We start from the raw sequence: 17,990 nt of genomic DNA on the forward strand, positions 1-17,990 counted from the left end.
GGTGATGGTTTGTGCAGTGCCACAAATGTGCCGGCCCCACGGCTTGGAGCCTTCTTGGGGCCCAACAGGCCTTAATGTTACCCAGAGAGATTGAAAACACCCCTTATAAACACAGCTAGTGTCCTCCAGCAATCTCCCCTCCCCCCAGATCCGGCAGCACTGCTCTGGCCCAAGGGACTGTTTTGGACCATCACGGTTGTACTTAACAGAGACCAGCCGGTCACCTCTTAGCACTGAAACTCTTCTTCGGCCATAGTGGGAGGACGGGTCTTGTGCTTAATGCCCTGGGCCGGGACTCAGGAGTCATGGGTTCAATTGTGGCTCTCCCCGTGTGATCTTGGCCAAGTCGCTGCATCGCTCTGTGCCTCGGTTTCCCCATCTGTGAAACGGGGATGATGGTACTTTCCAGGGGGGTTGTGAGGCTGAATCCATTGCTGTTTTTAGTTGAGATTCTATGGCGCAGGGGCCATGTCAATATCTAGATAGGATCAGATCCTTTCCCACCATTCTCAGACAAAGCCAGCCAGCCAGCCAGCGTATGGGAAGGGAAAGGACGCAGGAAAGTCTCATCCCCTAGTAAGCAAGTTAACAAACCAACCCTCTGCCTGCTGTCTCCCAGTGCCTGTCACGCCTGAGTCCCCCATGGGCACTGCTCGCTGTGTTTGCAACACTGAGCTCTGGGGCTTCAGGCCTACAGCTGGATCTGTGCCGCCGGACCCGTGTGTCCACACAGAGCCCCTCGGACGCAAGGGTCTGGCCCCCGATTGAGTCCCCAACTCCTCCGCAGGGCAGGGACTGTCTTAATGAGTCTGTCTGTCAAGCTGTCACCCCCATGCCACCATCAGCCTAAGCGATAGCAGGACTGGCCTGTCTAGCTAGCTCCTCAGACCCACTGGTGTCCATTCTGCAGCAGTGCCAGGCAGTTAATAGTTAATTAATACCTAGCTCTCATCATCCGATCTCAAAGTGTTTTACAAAGGAGAATCAGGATCATTGTCCCCATCTGACAGGAAACTGAGGCACAGAGGGGGCATGATTTGCCCAAAGTCACCCATCAGTGGCACAGCCAGGAATAGAAGCCAGGTTTCCTGAGTCCTACGCCTGTGCTTTAGCCATTAGGCAACGCTGCCTCACCGTTAGAGAGAGGCAATGACTGTATATTACAATTACTGGGAAGTCCTTTTGTTCATTTAAAACACTTCCCAGGAACGGGCACATACCCGGCGCTGTTCAGTATGCCCGGTCTAGGCTCCTGGGTGAGACTGGAGCTCCAGGGGGTATTGCCCAGGCGCTAGGCCACGCGCCCGGTGTCTTTTGTTAAGAGGAAAAATACAATCAGTGCAGAGAATGGGAAGGAACAGGGGGGAGAGATTCAGAAAAGCAGCCCCGTACGCCACTGAAGCGGTCTAGGTCAGGAGACCAGAGGCTGGTTCTGTTGCTTACACAATCCGAGGGACAGCTGGGACCTGTTTGCTGGCTCCTTGTTCCAAAACAGCCCCGGTCACGGCCAGCCAGAAAAGGGGCTTTATCTCGACCTTAGCAAACCGGCTAGACTAACATGGCCATGGCAACGGCCTTTCCCAGAAGCCTCCCCTCCTGCCTTCATTCCCCTTTCACTGTCCCAGCCTCTCCCCTGGGACGGAGCGCAGCTCCCGCTAAGCACGGCTGAGGGGCCGGGGGAGCTGGCCAGGGCGTCTCTAGGAACACGCCCGCTAGCTGTGGTCGAGGTAGCACCCGAAAGAAGCCGGGTAGCCATAGCGACGTGGACGGTGGCTTGGGCGAGCTGCCTCACGTACCTAGGATCCTGGCCAGGATGGCACATGGGCAGCTAGCCCGTGGTGCCGCGGCGACCCTGCTGTTTTCAGTACACGAGCCTGATCGAAGCTGGCGTGTGTACACGTCCTCTAAGCCAGCTGGGGGATGAATTGGCCCCCAGTGCAAGTTAGAGCAGCCCTGTGGCTGCTGTGACTTTCATCCACTAGAACTGTCTCCCATCAACCAGAAATCAGCGAGGGTGTCATGCTCTACCCCCATTCTCTCCCTGCTCCCAACCAGCCCTGTGCCCGAATGCGGGGTGGTGGAGCCAGAAGGGGCTGCCAGTCCAGGGTTCCCCCTCACCCAGGGAATCCTCAGCTGCTCCTGGGGGGGGCAGCTTTCGGGTCACTGTGCACCACTCTGGCTCTGGCTCGCTGGCATGAGTAAAACTTCCCCCTTGTCCATTCTCTCTGATGCGGGCACCAATTGGCCAGAGTCCGAACAGGGTCCCGGACACAACCCGGCCTCTGGAGAGCACAAGGAGGAAATCTCCACCGAGCAGCTTCCTGGCCAGGGGCTCTGGGATGGGAGGGAGCGGCAGTGCCGCGGAGAGTGAAGTGGCTTGGCCTGATTTCCTCGCCGTTAGGCCAGGCGGCTCGGTGGCTGCTTTCGCTGCGGTGTTACAATGCAGCATTTTCTGAGGGGGACGCATGGAGCTGTCTGGGTCTCCAGCCGTAGCTCAGGACACAGGGAGCAGCTGGGCGCACAAATCTGTGTCTCAGGGAGCTCTCGCTGACGGCGGCCGGACTCCTCTGGGTGTGAAATGGGGCAGAATGGGAATTCTGACCTGGGTTAACTTCCATTACGGGCAGCTGGCCCCAGTACCCTGGTGTGCCCAGCGCCCGGCACCGCATGTGGCTTGAATCGGGCGCGTCTGTACGATGACTCTGGGCCTCGTCCCTCTGTCTCTGTGGCACGGACTCGGGCTAACCTGGCTCCTGTTCTGGTGGCCTGCAGGGGTTATCGACCTGCCGTTCGCGGAAATCCGGGAGCCCTTTGAAGCCTGGTACAACCAGACGGGAGGGAAGAGCCGGATCCAGTACTACCACGGTAGGTGTGCTGGGCACCTGGCCTCTCTCTGCTCCTCACCGGGCGGCAGGCCAGGGCCCACCGTTGGGGCCACACTCAGAGGTGACGTATGGAATGCTGCAAATGAGCCCCAGGAAAACCCCGCCCCCCAGCCTGACGTGCCCCCGCCTCCCAAGCCACGCACGAGGGGAGCCTGATTCGACTTGGGGCCTGATCCGGAGCCCAGCAGGAGCCCGTGCATTTACTTCACTGCGCTTGGTGTTCCCTTGGTTCCCCTTTCTCCTGGCCCCCTCGGGGTGTGAGCGGGAGTCCCCCCGAGGCAGAGGGCCAAGTGCAAGGGGGGAGGCGCATGCTCCACCTCTGCAAATGGGCGTGAGCTGGAGGGGGTGCAAGGCACCCTAGGTGGTACAGGGCTGTAAGTTGCTCCAGGTGGGTCAGTCGCAGGGGCGCCAGACCCGGGGGGGGGGGGGGGGAGCACAGGGCCATGCCCCTCCCCCTTTTTACTGGCCATAAGGGGGAGGAGGCAAAAAGGAACAAGCGGGGTGCGGGGGGGGGGGAAGAGATGACGCAGGAACGGGGCCTTGGAAGGGGAATGGGTGGTGCGGGGGTGGGGCCTTGTGGGTGGGGGGCAAGGGCAGGGCCATGGTTCAGGCGCCTATGTCCTCCCCCACACTTTTAGAGCACTTCTGCTGCTCCCGGTCAGTCGTCTCCCCTCCTAACTCTCCCCTCTTGCTGCACAGCTGGGATAGCCGGGGGGAGGCACTAGGTGCCGCTCCCTGGCAGGGGAACACCCAGCTCTCCATGGCCTGGTGCTCGCTTTCCCTCGGCTCTTTAGCCAGGCATGGCTGGGTGCCGGTGGGCAGCCAAGCCAGCCGTGGCTATGGCCTGGCTGCAGGGAGCTCAGCGTCACACCAGCTCCGAGGGCTGCTCTCCCACCTCCCCGGGATCTGCCCCAGGTGGGTCTGAAAAGCTACGGACAGTGACACTCCTCAGCTTGAGAGTTAGAGCCTCGGTACCATTCCCCCTTCTCAGCCTGCCCAGGGAGAGGTGGAGACCCCGGCGGTTTCTCGCCTTCCCTCGCCTGAGGCTGGGCCCATGAAATGTCTTGACCTTCCCGCGTCTCTTCCCTGCCTCCCAGGGCAAGTGGTCACCTTCCAATACGGGGCAGAGAAGCTGTTTGGTGCCCTGTACAAGATCACCCCAGAGACCACGGAGCTGGAGCTGAACGTCCGGAAGTGCTTCCGGATCAGCGGCAGACCTCGGAAGCGCATCTATCCGCAGAGCGTCTTCCCCAGGATGGACGGCTTCAAGGTGAGGCCTGGCAAAAGGCAGGTCAGATCTTTGGTTCACAGCGAACGGAGTCCTTTGGCCTGGGTCTTGCTGGTTCAGCTGGGCACCCCCCACCCCGCCAAGGCAGCTTGTAGGAAGTGGAGTCTCCCCAAGCCTGCTAGACCCGGATAAGTCCGAACGAGGAGCCCAGCCACCCCCCATACGCGCTCCTCTCCTGTGTCCATTCCCTGGGGGCTCAGAAGAAGCTGAATGCAGGGGACAAGCCTGGGTCTAGTCACGCCAGCGCTCCCAGTGTCCTTTGCCACGGTCCCGCCTGGAGGGAGAGGCGTGGAGGGGCTGACGCCTGGCATTCCCCTAGCGCACCTGGGTGGAAAGCAGCTTCTCCGTTGCTGCTGCCGCTCCTTTAGGGAATGCATGGCCCCGAATCAGGGGCAGGGGGGGAGAGACTGAACCGCCTTCCCCCAAGCGCCGCAGCTGCTGGTGAAATAAAATTCCACCCACACTAGCCACTCTCCGGTTCTGCCTGGCCTGGAAGCCGAGGGCACAGCTGGCAGTGCCTTTGCAACGTCCATCCCACAACCGGGCGGGGCTGGCAGCTCCTCTGTTGGAGCCAGGGCCAGAACTGCTGCAGGTCGGGCGGGAGGTGCATTGGCAGAGCTGTGCACCATACCCGATTGCAGCCAGAGTTCTGTTCGTCAGGCGCCCAGCACTGAAGGCCCAGCTCTTTCAAAAAGCGTCAAGCCAGAGTTTTCGGGACTAAATACGGGGACATTTAAGAAACACGTTTTCTGAAAGAAAATAGACAACAGGCTACAGCTTGGGGACCTGGGAGCCTTTTCCAGTGATTGGGGGCAATTATCATAACATTGTCCAAGGATTGTGGCTTTATCCACAGGTATATACAAACACGTATCTGGACACTTACTGCCAGAGGTGCTGCTGTTTGGAAGCACAGCGTTTTTTTCAATGGTGGCTCCAGGAAACTGAGGCAGGCCCTGAAATCGTCCTGCACATTCAGTTTTCATTTTTGAAATATGAACAAATGTGGGCTTTGGTTTTGCCACCCTTACTTCTGCGCTGCCTTCGGCGCTGGGCAGCTGGAGAGCTGCAGCTGTGGTACCCACCCTCCCCCACCAGCTCCCTCTCTCCCCAGCAGTGTCCTCTAGTTGGGAACGTGAAATGTGGGAACCCTAGCAAAGGATCTAAAGGCGATTGCAGTATTTTTTGTGATCTCGCGACCCCCCTACAATAGCCTTGTGACCCCCTTTTGGGTCAGGGCCCCCAGTTTGAGAAACGCAACTGTAATGTCACCTCCCCAGCCCGTGCGGAAGGAGACCTACAGAGGGCAGCTCTGCACCGTGTGGCAGAACGTGTCCTACTGGGGCTGGAAGAAGAACGTCTACACCCTGTGGGTGGCCAGCTCCGCCGACGGCCCCGTGCCCGTCCACTACGAGATGCGGGGCTTCAACAGCCTGCTGGGCTCCCACTACGACAAGTACGAGCTCGACTACAGCGGCTTCGCCCGCAGCTTCCCAGCCGAGGTCTTGGACCTCCCACGCAGTGAGTGGCCGTTCCCCCTCCTCCCTCCATGCTGGGGAAATGCTTAACTGTCCCTCAGGTTAAGGGAGGGAGCTGGAGCTCCTGGGCCTGGGCAGGGAGGGACGTGACCTGAGTCCGGTGGGGACCCAGTGCCGGGATCTCCGAGCCAGGACGCTGCCAGAAGAAGCCACAAAACATGGGCAGGAGCTGAGGTGGGAACACGAGCCCACTCGCGTCACTCCTGCAGGCCGAGGGAAACCATCGCAGTGGAGTGAGTCAATCAGGAGTGGCCAAGTCTCCACGCTGCTAAATCGCCGGGTGTTTGCATGGATCAGAGACGTGGAAACATACGGCTGGTTAATCCTTTCACGGCATGTGCCCCAGCTAAGGCTGGTACAAGCAGATCCAGGCCCCCTGAGGAGCCATTCAGTCCAGCACCCACCTTCCCCATGCAGCGATGCCCTGGGTGGGAGCAGGGCGGGCCCCTGGTCCAGGGCTGTGTCCATTTACCCCAGAGATCAGATGAGTCCCACTAGAATGATGGTGTCACTCTGGATTTGTGCCGGTTTGGCCCTGTGTGTTGGGGCAAGAGCGGATGGAGGTTTCCTGTTAAACAGACCCTGAAATGTGGCCCAGGCAGGGAGTTCCGGATTCACACCGATGAGCAGTGATCTTCACGCTGGCATGTCCCGGGGCCCTGGGACAGAGGGGGCCCGGTGACTTGTTGACCCCCTGCAGATGCGCTGGCTGAACCGGTCCTCACGGACCCATAGGCTAAAGCTGGCATGCTGTGCTTCTCTGGTGGATCTCGCTCTGGGCCAGGAACGAAGGGTTTGTTTCAGGCTGACGTGCGGCGCTCCGTGCATTCTTGGCCCGGGGCTGCACCTGTCTAGGACACGGAAAGCAGCCACTGGCTCGAATATGCAGCTACTCTCATTCCCAGCTCTGAGAGGCACGTGCTTCACCCGGCTGCCAATGTCCTAGCCCTGCCAGGAAGGCTCTGGTGGGCAGCCAGTGCTGTGCCTGGCCTAGGGGATACAGCCTGGCTAGCAAAAACTACAGCGGGAAACAGGGCAGGGCTCTGTGCTAGCAGGGTAGGGTCCTCGTTTTCATCAGACACCAGTGCATGGTGTTGGGGGTGCGGTGTTCCTTGGGGATGGATCCTGGGGTGTGGCATGAAGCTATGGGGCCTGGTGAAGATGCAGCTGGGTTGTGGGATCTGCAGGGGGCGGTACAGAGACCGGGGGGTTGCCGGCGGGTGTCTGTGAGCAATGGCTTTCCGGCGTGTGCCGTAACCTTCGGCTCTGTCCTAGACATGGAGTGCAAGTTTCCTCCGGGAGACGGAGCGGAGCATCGGATCCTCGCCAACCCCATGTGGGATTTCGTGGGCAGGCAGGCGGATCGAGGCCATCAGCTGTTCCATCACTACCGGCGGGAGTACAGGAAGGAGTACGGCAGCGAGAAGGAGCTTGAGCGCAGGGCACAAACCTTCATTCACAACATGAGGTGCGGGAGCTCGGATGTCGGGGCGAGGCAGCTGGGCTCCTGGGCTGGTTTTCAGGGAGGGGGCGGGGAATGGTGGGGGTGGGGAATGCGTCATCCCAGATTAGCCTTGTTCCCCTGACCCGGCCTGGCTGTGCCAAAGAGTCAGGCCCAGCCCCGAGCGACACGGGATGAATTTGATCCTGGCCCCTTCCCATAATGTCAGTGTCGGGCCGATGCCAGCGCAGGAAACCTCGTCTTGCTCCTGGCCCTCGATGGGTTAGAAGACGGCTCTCCGGGACTCCACCCCTCTGCCCTGAGTCGCTTCTTCTGAGAACTCACAGAGAACTGAGAAGGCCAGAGACAGCTGGGCCCTCCACCCCGCCCCGTGCTCCCCACTCCTAACTAGAATGAAGGCTCCCCCCCATTCACCCTTCTGGCAGTGCAGATGGGGGGTAAGTGCGAATCAGGCCCTGAGTCTCTAGCCATCAATCAGCTGTAGGCTTCTTAGCGAGAGGGGAGGAGATGCATGTCCTGGGAGATGACTGCTCTGTGCTCTGGCTGTCATGTGACCTAGGAGGGATAGCTCAGTGGTTTGAGCATTGGCCTGCTCAACCCAGGGTTGTGAGTTCAATCCTTGAGGGGGCCACTTAGGGATCTGGGGCAAAACCAGTACTTGGTCCTGCTAGTGGAGGCAGGGGGCTGGACTCGATGACCTTTCAAGGTCCCTTCCAGGTCTAGGAGATGGGATATCTCCAAACTGCGGTTATTTGAGTGCGCGTGTGTGTGTGTGTGTGTGTGTGAGGGGCTGCTTCAGGGATGTGCCGGGTCCACCAGGGCTGCCCACCACCGGCTTCCCCCTCTCTTCACATCATCCATCCCCTCCCAGGTACGTCCACTCCAAGAATCGGGCCAACCTGCCCTACAGGCTGGCGCTGAACCACCTGGCCGACCGCACCCCGGAGGAGATGGCCATGCTGCGGGGGCGGCTGCAGGACCAAAGTCCCGACAACGGGCAGCCATTCCCACGGGCGCCATACGCTGGGATCATCCTGCCGGAGAGTCTGGACTGGAGGCTGTATGGTGAGGAAGGCCACCTGCATCCGCATTGTCCACCCATCCCTGGGGCTGCTTCCCTCCCCAAGTCCTTGTTCTCCTGCAGTCCCCTGACAAGTGGGGGACACCCTCGGCCTCCAGGCGAGGCTGAAATGCAGCTCTTAGGCCTGCCAGAGCCTTGGGCAGCTCCCTGCTTCAGACTTCAGCTGCCATCCTGTTAGCTGGGGGCCTGGATGGAGCTTGGGAGAGGGGGACTGTCCCCTTCAAAGGGCTAGGGGTCAGTTGGGCCCTGTTCCATGGCGTGTCCCTCTAGGGTTCGTGGGACTCCTTGGGTGGATGGAGCCCTAGGGGAAGGCCGAGGCAGGTGCTGGAGGAGAGGAAGATGGTCCCAGGGGAATAGTCTGCCCCTTTAAGGGCCCAGGACCCGGAGCCTTGGAGGGAAGCAGGGACATGGGCAGGGTTCCCCTCTTGCAGCCAGCCCGGATGAGCCCTGGGAAGGAAGGCAGGATATCTGCTGCCTCCTTAGTCTCCCAGCGGGAGAGACACCAACCTGGGGAAGCAGGGCTGCCTGCCTGCTGACCTCTCCCCGCCCAGGGAGGAAGAGGGCTAAGCCAGTGGGTCTCAAACTTTTGTACTGGTGACCCCTTTCACACAGCAAGCCCCTGAGTGTGACCCCCCCTTATAAATTAAAAACACTTTTTATATATTTAACACTATTATAAATGCTGTCTGCAAAGCCGGGTTCGGGGGGCAGGGAGGCTGACAGCTCGTGACCCTCCACGAAATAACCTCACGACCCCCTGAGGGGTCACGACCCCCAGTTTGAGAACTCCTGGGTTAAGCAAAGAGGGGCCCAGCTAGGAGAGGCTGCTGTAGGCTGTAGCACCGCCCCAGAGAGGAGGACTGGGGAGAAGAAGGGTGGGGCTTGTGGGGCTCCCGAGGGTAGTAAATCAGAGCCCACAAAACGGGGAGCCAGTGCTCAGCGCTCGGCTCCGGGAGTCAGTGAATGCAGAGAGCCCTTTGCTCTGGAGATGGTGACCCTGGTGTAGGGCTCCTCCTGGCACGAGTTGTTTTACCGTAACTCGACAGAGGGGGGCAGTGTCGAGCATCGCTCCCAGCTCCCAGCACTGAGGAATAGTAGGGCGAATTCCCAGGTCAGCGCGGTGGGGAGAAGAGACAGGCTGGGGGCCCTTTCAGTCCATTCCCATGACGGCGTCAGACTAACCAGCGCTGGCTGGGCTGGGGAGAGATGGCAGGTTAGCTGGATCCAAGCTAGCGTGGGTGTGTCTCCTGGAGGTGGAAATGACCCCTGCAGCTCCAGGGTCGATGTATCCCGAGTCGTCACTCCTGCACTGAGGGGGCCGGAAGGTGTAATCAACGCCAGCTTAGACTCCTCTCTGACTTTGGCCTCCCACTCGAATAACCCCGACTCCAGCAGGGCGAGTGATAGCTTGGTACCAGGAGCGTGATGGAAACTGGACTCCTCCTTCATGCTCATGACCCACCGAGTCACGTGCGTGGGCCTCTGCTCTCCGGCGAGATGACCCAAACGTTTTCCGCTTGCTCTTCATGTTGCATTTCTTCAGGGTGTCGAGGCACCTGGGCCGGGGGAGCAGGGCGAGTGGCAATTGCCAGGGGAAAGGGGGGTGAAGAACGGCCATCTCGTGGTAAAGAGGCCACGTGGCTGGTGACTCCAGGCGTTCAGGGGCCAGGGAGATCAGAGAGCTGAAATGTGGAAGATCTGAGTTCTCTACTGCACGGGGCTCATTTCTTATTCTCTCCCCCAGGCGCGGTGACCCCGGTGAAGGACCAGGCTCTGTGCGGCTCCTGTTGGAGCTTTGCTGCTACCGGAGGGTTAGAAGGTGCCCTGTTCCTCAAGGTAACAACCCGGCTGCCTCCTCGTCACACCCACAGCTTGTACGAGCAGGGATCACACCACAGGGTGGAGCAGCCAAGACACCCTCCACTGTGGGTCTTTCAACTCTCATATGTATTGTGGTAGCCCCGAGATGCCGCGGCTGAGATCACGGCCCCATTGTGCTGGGAGCTGTACGCACACACAGTCAGAGACAGCCCCTGCCCGGAACAGCTTACGCTCTGCAGAGACAAAGCAGAGGGTAGGAGAAGGTGTGTATCGCTATCCTCATGGAACAGATGGGGAAGTGGATACAGAGAGATGAAGTGACTTCCCGGGCCACACAACGAGCCAGGCATCAAACCCAGACCCCCTGTGGGCCCGGCCAGTGCCTTAACCACAAGACGCGGCCTCCAGAGCAGATTAGTCTCAGCTACTGACTGGAGAGTCCCTGCTCTCAGCCCCACGGGTGTGACTCTGCCTGGAGTCCTGCCCCAGGTGCTCCCCAGTTCGAGCAATTCTGGCTGGCCACACCGGCATCGCTGACCAGATGATGCTCACCCGAGACACAGCTCCCGCGGTCCATGTATCCCAGCCCGGGGATGGAGGGAGAGCGGTCCCCAGAGCATGGAAGGGGGGATGTAGTATCTCCCTGGACGTGATCTTGGTGAGCCTGTGTGTGATGTGTCAGCCTTGACGTAAAGGGGACGGTGAAGTTAAAGTTTGAATTCTCTGTGCCCTTCCCTGCCCTCCTCTCCTCCCCAGACCGGAGGCCTGACCCCCCTGTCTCAGCAAGCCCTGATCGACTGCTCCTGGGGTTTCGGGAACCACGGCTGCGACGGCGGCCTCCCTTGGCGGGCCTTTAAATGGGTCAAGAAGCATGGTGGCATACCAAGCGCTGAGGCCTACGGGCCGTACAGGGGCCAGGTGAGTCGGGCTGCTCTTCTAGGCACCTGCTAGGGGAGCCGCAGAGAGAACTTGTTTGACCTGCTCGTGCAGCGTGACCTTGGGCCGAGGGGGGATGTGACGCCGAGAGCCCGGGGAACCCTGTGGGCTCCCTTGGCAAAGGGCTGGGGCTGCTGACGGGAGAACTTGGTGCAGGGCCCAGCAAAGATGGAAGTGGCCTGGGATGGGATCCTGGGAGCAGCTGATTGCCCCTCCCCACAGCGTGTCTATTGTGTAGCTGGTGAGTCTCAGGTATGGTCCTGGCTCCTCCCCCGACACCAGACAATGGATATTGTGAGCCTCCGTTCGCCAGCCTCTAGTGCTCTGACACGGCCAGAAGAGGCGAAATCCATCCCTCCACGCACCGTGCAGGGCCCTGGCATGAGATGAGTCTCCAGCATACCCTAGATATTAGCAGGGTCAGGCAGAGGTTCATACCTGTGGGCGGATACCAGCGCCCAGAGCCCAGGCTGGGCACTGGGATAGCAGGCGATGAGGCCAGTCAACATCTAGCTTGAACGGACTCCTGGTGGCTGATTTTCCTGGTGCTCCTTGTGGATCCTGCACCACGGAAGCCAACGGGAGATTTATCGTTGATTTCAGTGAAGGCAGGATGTGGTCCAGAACTAGCGGTCTGAATTCTGAAGGTATCTGTGGAGTGGATGGGCCACCCAGCGCTGGGGCTGCAGGAGGAGAGGGGGGCTGCAGGGCCAGTCTGGCTAACGTTCCAGGGACCCCACTCCGTCGTGATGCAACTTACTATGTTCTCCTACCTCCGATCCTTGACATTATAACCAGTTTTAGACAATGCGCCGGGGCTTTGATTTTACATGGCAGGTGCTCCGATACCACAGCGACGGGCAGTGGTATAAAACTCTTGGAGGAACCAATTGCATCTGAAGATCCTGAAATCTCCCCTCGCTGCAGAATTCTCGTCCGTTACAGAAATCTCAGATCCAAACAAACCTACCTGCTCCACTCGGCTCTGAGTCCCACGAGTGTTTCTTCGCCACGCTTCCCATTTAGTGCCGTAACCCTCGGTACAGCCCCTCTGCAGCGCCTGGCCCCCGAGGGGTTTTTGTTAAATGATGAGAGGGGACGTGTAAGGCTCCGGAAGGCTAGAACCCAGGTGTGCAGAGTGCCGGGGGATTGGTGCGGCTCTCAGCAGCGTTGCAATGAATAAACCCTGGGAGAATAAGCACCACAGGAAGTGCTGCCCGCGCAGACCTGATTGCAGCGGTTCTGACTGGTCCATGGGCTCTATTTAAGCATGGAGGGCGTTCCAGGAAGCTGTCCATGCCGCTTGGCAGCATGTGGCATATTGCCACCACAAGCCCTGCTCTGGTCCCTGATTTGGACCTTGGCTTTGATTCCTGGCTTGGCTCCTGAACCTTAACTCCACCTGCAATCCCTGCCTACACTCCTGACTGGCTCTGACCCCTGGCTTGAGCCCTGACTCCCACCAAGCCTTCCTCCTGGTCCTACCTGCTAGGCCAGACCACCCATGTCCCAGCTCTGCCAGAGCTTAACAGGTGCACTGAACCCTTCTCCTGGCCTCGTGGAGTGTCCCACTAATGGGCCGGCCCAGCGGCCAGAACCGCTGCTGGTTCTCCCTGGGCTGAGCAGGCAGGAGAGGGCTGAGTTTACTGGCTGGCTGGGTGTGAGCTGGTGGCGTGTCACGGATCAGCTGGCCTCCTCTGGCTCTTATCCAGGCTTGGCTGCAGTGAGGGGGTGGATGGGGGTTGCTCTGTGAGCATTCTGGCTGGACGGGGACACTCAAACCCTACCGCTGTTAAACTCCAGTGTCCCGCCTGCCTCCTAGAACGGATACTGCCACTACAACTCTACTGAGCTCCTCGCCAACATCACGGGCTACGTCAACGTCCCGGCCGGCGACGTCACTGCCCTGAGAGCCGCCATCTTCAAGAACGGCCCCGTGGCCGTCAGCATCGACGCCTCCCTCAAGTCGTTCATCTTTTACTCCAACGGCATCTACTACGATCCCCAGTGTGGTGAGTCCAGCCCTGCCAGCCGCATGGCGCTCCCGGTGGGACGAGACTGCATGGCTAGCAGGGGAGGCTGTGTCATGGTGATCTTTTGCCAGGGGCTGCTGGATCCCGGATTGCTCAGGAGACAGGGTGGCCGCGCACCCCCATGGGCCAGGAGAGTCCCAGGCTGTTCTGTTCCATTGAGGGTTTCTCTGCTGGCTCCAGCACCACGGGCCGGGTGGGCTCTAGTGCGTCACGCTGCTCTCTGTACTCGGGCACCCCCTCCCTCTCCCAGTGCCACCGGGAAAATCATCAGGGGGCCGCACGTGGCTCCCAGCCTGGGGGTGCTGGTTCCTAGTGCAACTGTATGGAGCCACCTCTGTGCATGGCAGGACATTCCCCAGGTTGAAGAGCGCCCAAGCAGCACAGAGCCGGGCTGGCCCCTGATCACTTCCACGGACTCCAAAGGTGTATTGAAGGGAGGCAGCAGAGACCCTAGAAATCCAAGGGCTGGGCATCCCGTTCAGGGGTGCAATCCAGCCCCGTGAGGGGTTGTGTCACCACCTGCCCCGCAACGTTGGGGTGGTAGCTCCCAACCAGGGCTGCTGACAAACAGACTGAGTGTCTGTGTACGGCTGCAGCACTGGTCCAGCCACGCTCCGGCTTCCACCAGCCTGGGTTACTGCTCACGGGGTGACCCCAACACACTCCCAGGCCGAGGTTTTCCCCCAAACGTGTGTTCTGCGCTGCCCAGCCCTTTCCTGGACGGTTCAGCTATTACCAGTCCCCAAGGGGTCAATATTCAACAATTGGCTACTTTAACCGGAGTTACCAAACAGTTTGGTTTAAACACAGCCCTGGATTAGTTTAGTTTAAAAATAAAACACGTTTATTTAACTACAAAGAGGGAGGTTTTGAGTGAGCGCAAGGCTAAGTAAGGTATGGAAGTCAGACATGGTTGAGAGAGAAATAAAGCTTTCTGGCAGCTAAAACGTCACCAGCGAGGCTTGGGTCAAGGTAAAATCCTCACGACAGGTTCCCAGTGACAATGTTGCCCAAATTCTCAGGACAGGATCTCCCCCGGCCGGTTCCTTTGTCGTCTCAGATGTGTGTGAGAGAGGGAGAGATCCCTTGGGTGGTTTTGCCCTTCACTTTTGCAATCAACTCACCATTTGGAGTAGATTCTTCTGAGATTTCCCCCTCAAAGCTACATTTATTCACACAGTAAAGAAGGTGACATGGGATCTGCTGGTGAAGGAGGCTCCTTCTTCCCTGTGCATCCTGAAATGCAGACTTGCTGTGTCTCCAGCCCCAGGGCCCTGTTTACTACTTACATGTAAAGGGAGGTGAACCCATGTTGCTTTGTTCAGGCCAGACCTGCTTAACAACTCTTGCCTAGGGAGGCTGGGGGGGTTTGACCGTACGCTAACATCGTGCAGGCGGAATTCATAACTTTACATAGAATGTTGCTGCGTATCTTTCACCAGAGTGTTATTGACCAGCAAGTTGTTAGTTTTCAAATGAGACCTCACAAGGCATATCCGGTATAAAGACGATCACAACAGTGTGTCGGGGCGGGTGGGGAATACAGCGGTGCTTTCGGTCACGGTGGCACCCCAGCATTCCTGCCTCCCTTCTGCCTCCGATCACGCACCTCCCCAACCCCCAACGACAGCTCTTAGAAAGGTGTTGCCTTCTCCAGCTTGACGAATCCCGGATAACTGGAGCAATGCTCGGGGGTCTTCCAATGCAATGCGCCACCCCCCTGTTCTAAGAGCTTTGCAAGAGCTTTGCCCAGGCTCCGCCACCAGGGGGCAATCACAGTCCATCCTAGGTGCCCCAAATAACTTCCCTGGCAGAACGAGGCTAGCCGGGCGGCTGATACCGCCCTTCCCTCTTGGCACAGCCCCATGCAAAATAGACCTGACTGTACAACTCTCCAAGCTGCCTGCAGGAGGGCATTCGATTCACACCGGGGAGGAAGCTACGTCTCGGGAGAGTCCCAACCCGCGGCATCCGATGCAGAAACAATTCAGTGGGGCACGCTGGGCTGGGTTAGGCGGGAGGTCAGACTAGTTGGGCGTGATGGTCTCTATGGGCCTTAGTATCCATGGATCTGCCCCCGCGGATCACTCCAGGGTTGCTGTGGCTGGCTGGCTGACGCTGTTTCTCTGCGTGAGACTTGTCTTTTGGCCTCCTGGGAATGCAAGAGCCCAGATGCTGGGGGGGAGGGTAACCGCAGCGGGGTTAAGAGCAGCACGAGAAGCCCCTTTGCTAATCTCCTTTCCTCTCGGCCGTAGGGAATACCAGCAGGAGCTTGAACCACGCGGTGCTGGCCGTGGGCTACGGGGTCCTGCAAGAGGAGAGCTATTGGCTCATCAAAAACTCCTGGTCCACCTTCTGGGGTAACGACGGCTACATCCTCCTGTCCATGCAGGACAACAACTGCGGGGTGGCGAGCGCGGCAACGTACCCCGTCCTGGCGTGATCTCCAGCCGCTCCTGGGTCAGAGGGAAGCGCGCTGGCCTCGGGATGCTGGTCCTTAGCCGTCTGCGCGTTATCTGTGCTTGCTTGTGCTCCGGACGGGACCAAGCTAGGCCATGCCTGATGCTGCATGGCCTAGGCACTTGCCGGTTCATGCTGAGTGCCCTGAAATCCCAGGGAAGCCAAATGGGAGCTGAGGGCAACTAGGGTCTCCTCTTGCTGGGGCGGATTTCAGCCCAGCCCAGGGTGTGCTGCAATACGAGGTGTGACTGCAAGCCCAGGTCGGCAGACCCGAGCGAAGCTGGATCTAGCTAGACGCAGTCTCGGCGAGCCTTGATCTAGCGAGATCAAAGCTGGCTCGAGTAGCACAGCCAGTGTCGCCACAGCAGCCTCCCGAGTCCCCTTCCTGGGTACTGACTCCAGCAGCTAGCCTGTGCCGCCGCCCACGCGGCTGCTGTTACTCAAGCTGGCTTTGATCTAGCTAAATCAAAGCGAACTGGGTTCTGCCTACAGGTGTGGCAAGCTCCCCTCCTGAGTGCAGCACCCACATGTGAAGAACCCTTTGCAGAGCTTTGCAGTGCTTTAGGTATGGAACCAGAGAAGTCAGACCAGCTGCTGTGGGTGGCGGGGAGCCCTCGTTCCGGCTGGGAACTGAAAGGAGGGCTTCTCTGGATGGTGCTCCGGCCCCTCTTCCCCTCTCTCCCTATAGTTGGCTAGCAATCTGGTGAGTTACAGTAACTAGGGCAACTCCCAGGCCTGCAGCTGGCAAAGAGAAACAGCTGATGCGACTGATTCTGGTCCTGTCAATAAACTCGCTGGTAAAGGCACAAAGTATTCTGGTCTTTGGAGGGTTATCTGTTTGCTGGGCTCCCCCAACAATGGAGTGGGGTGGGGAACCCAGCTAGGCCGGTGTGGTCACAAGGGAAAGCATAAATGACCCCCCTTGTAAGCCAGGCCACCTGGATTCCCGCAGCTGCAGATCCCCTCTGTGCTGTGGGATTCTGCTCCCAAGCCTCCGTTCTTGCGTAAAAGAGAGAAGGATCGTGCCAGCCCCGGTGGTTGTGAAGAAAATCGTAGATGCAAACAGAGTCTAACTGCTGCGTCGTCGTCTTCCTGAGTCTGCAGGGAGCCTGAAATGAGAGTTCTGTTGTGTGAGAACTGCCCTGTTCTTCTCAGTTAGTTGTTAACTCTGAACCCTAGTGATGGTCCTTTAAACATCAGCATTGTTATTTATCTCCCTGCTGATCATCCGAGCCGAAGAGTCCAGCTAATGTGTCTTACCCCTTGATCCCAAACTGTCCCCCTACGTCTCCCCGGGGGCCAGAAATCTCCAACTGCTCCAGACCCAGCTGCCAAAACCTCCGGCTTCCTCCGTGATGAGCTAGGGAGGCTGCCCAGAGGGGTCGTGCTCTTTGTGTCTGAGGAGAGGGTCAGCACTGACAGGGGGCTGCTAGCTGCTGCGTCCTGTCAGGGTGCACACGTCGCTGCCAGGGGAGACAGTGTAGCCTCCAGAGATAGGAAGGCTCCTTCTTCCAGCAGTGCAGGGGCTGGATGAGGGGACCAGGGACTGGGAATCCAGGTGCAGTGGCCCTGAACTGTGACATGCCGCCGTGACTCAGAGAAGGGAGTGACCAGCACCCACCCCTGCAGTGGGCTGAGTGGGCCTTGACGGTCTCCCAACCAAGCACTGACTCAGCCAGTTGCTGCTGAGAATGCGGGATGTGATGGGGCACAGCACACGGGTTTGCCAGCCCGGCGCACCCCTGCCCTTTCTGTGGGACCTGGGAGTTCGGCTGCTTTCCACATCCTCAGCTATTCAGCCTCTTGTTTTCTTCTGAGCTGGGCGCCCTGCAGCCACCCCCTTTCCCCCGTGGGCCCAAGCTAGCTGCCTGGTGCAGGCCAGCGAACTCCGTGGTCTCTCTCTGCTCGGTTTCCCCAGGCAGCCTTCCAGTGAGCAGTCACAGCTGTGAGCCCAGCCTAGGGAACGGTCCTTCCACGCTTTGGGATCCCCCGTCCGGCAGCAGCATCACGTCCTAGGCGAGGTCAGTTCTGGATCTGCTAGGAATCCCTCACTGGACACAGCTCCCTTGGCTAGTGGGATGCAGGGGGCTAGGAGGAGTCCACCTCGCTCGCAGTCCTTGGGGTGACTCGCAGGAGTGCAAAGCTCTCAGCCTGGCACCCTACACAGCACGGACCGCAAACCCCAGGGTGCAACCCACGAGCATTGTCCAGCTCACGCGTTTCCCCACGGAGGTGACTGGCCAGGGGGAAGCCACTTCCAGAAGTCCTGCCTTCCTGCTCACATCCAGCGTCCGGCCACCGCTCCAGCTGGCTGGCTCTGACCCAGCGCTCGCGGGGTCAGCACGCCGGGCGTGTCGCGCTAGTCTCTGGCACGGCAATGGCAAAGACCCGGTGCCTGCTGTGTCTGTTACTTAGTGACCCTCTGTCGCCATGGTAGTACCGGAGCTGCTGGGCTCAGGGCTTTATTACACTAGCCGCATTGAGCC

General features: G+C 59.3%; 1 protein-coding gene across 7 annotated transcripts in view; it reads left to right on the forward strand.

Annotated features, from left to right (window-relative positions):
* Positions 1-16,314, forward strand: part of LOC101944659 (digestive cysteine proteinase 2-like) — a 57,939-nt gene extending 41,625 nt beyond the window's left edge. For all 7 annotated transcript variants that reach the window (XM_065577039.1, XM_065577033.1, XM_065577031.1 and 4 more), the window contains 9 exons: positions 2,773-2,865; positions 3,983-4,155; positions 5,454-5,694; positions 6,987-7,179; positions 8,045-8,238; positions 9,999-10,090; positions 10,832-10,993; positions 12,834-13,023; positions 15,300-16,314. In XM_065577039.1, the coding sequence (XP_065433111.1) occupies positions 2,773-2,865; positions 3,983-4,155; positions 5,454-5,694; positions 6,987-7,179; positions 8,045-8,238; positions 9,999-10,090; positions 10,832-10,993; positions 12,834-13,023; positions 15,300-15,487 (1,526 nt within the window). In that variant the 3' untranslated portion in view covers positions 15,488-16,314. The remainder of the gene's footprint in view (positions 1-2,772; positions 2,866-3,982; positions 4,156-5,453; positions 5,695-6,986; positions 7,180-8,044; positions 8,239-9,998; positions 10,091-10,831; positions 10,994-12,833; positions 13,024-15,299) is intronic.
* Positions 16,315-17,990: the final 1,676 nt, after the last annotated feature.

The sequence above is a fragment of the Chrysemys picta genome, chromosome 23 (genome assembly GCF_011386835.1).
Source record: "Chrysemys picta bellii isolate R12L10 chromosome 23, ASM1138683v2, whole genome shotgun sequence".
Classification (NCBI taxonomy): Eukaryota; Metazoa; Chordata; order Testudines; family Emydidae; genus Chrysemys; species Chrysemys picta.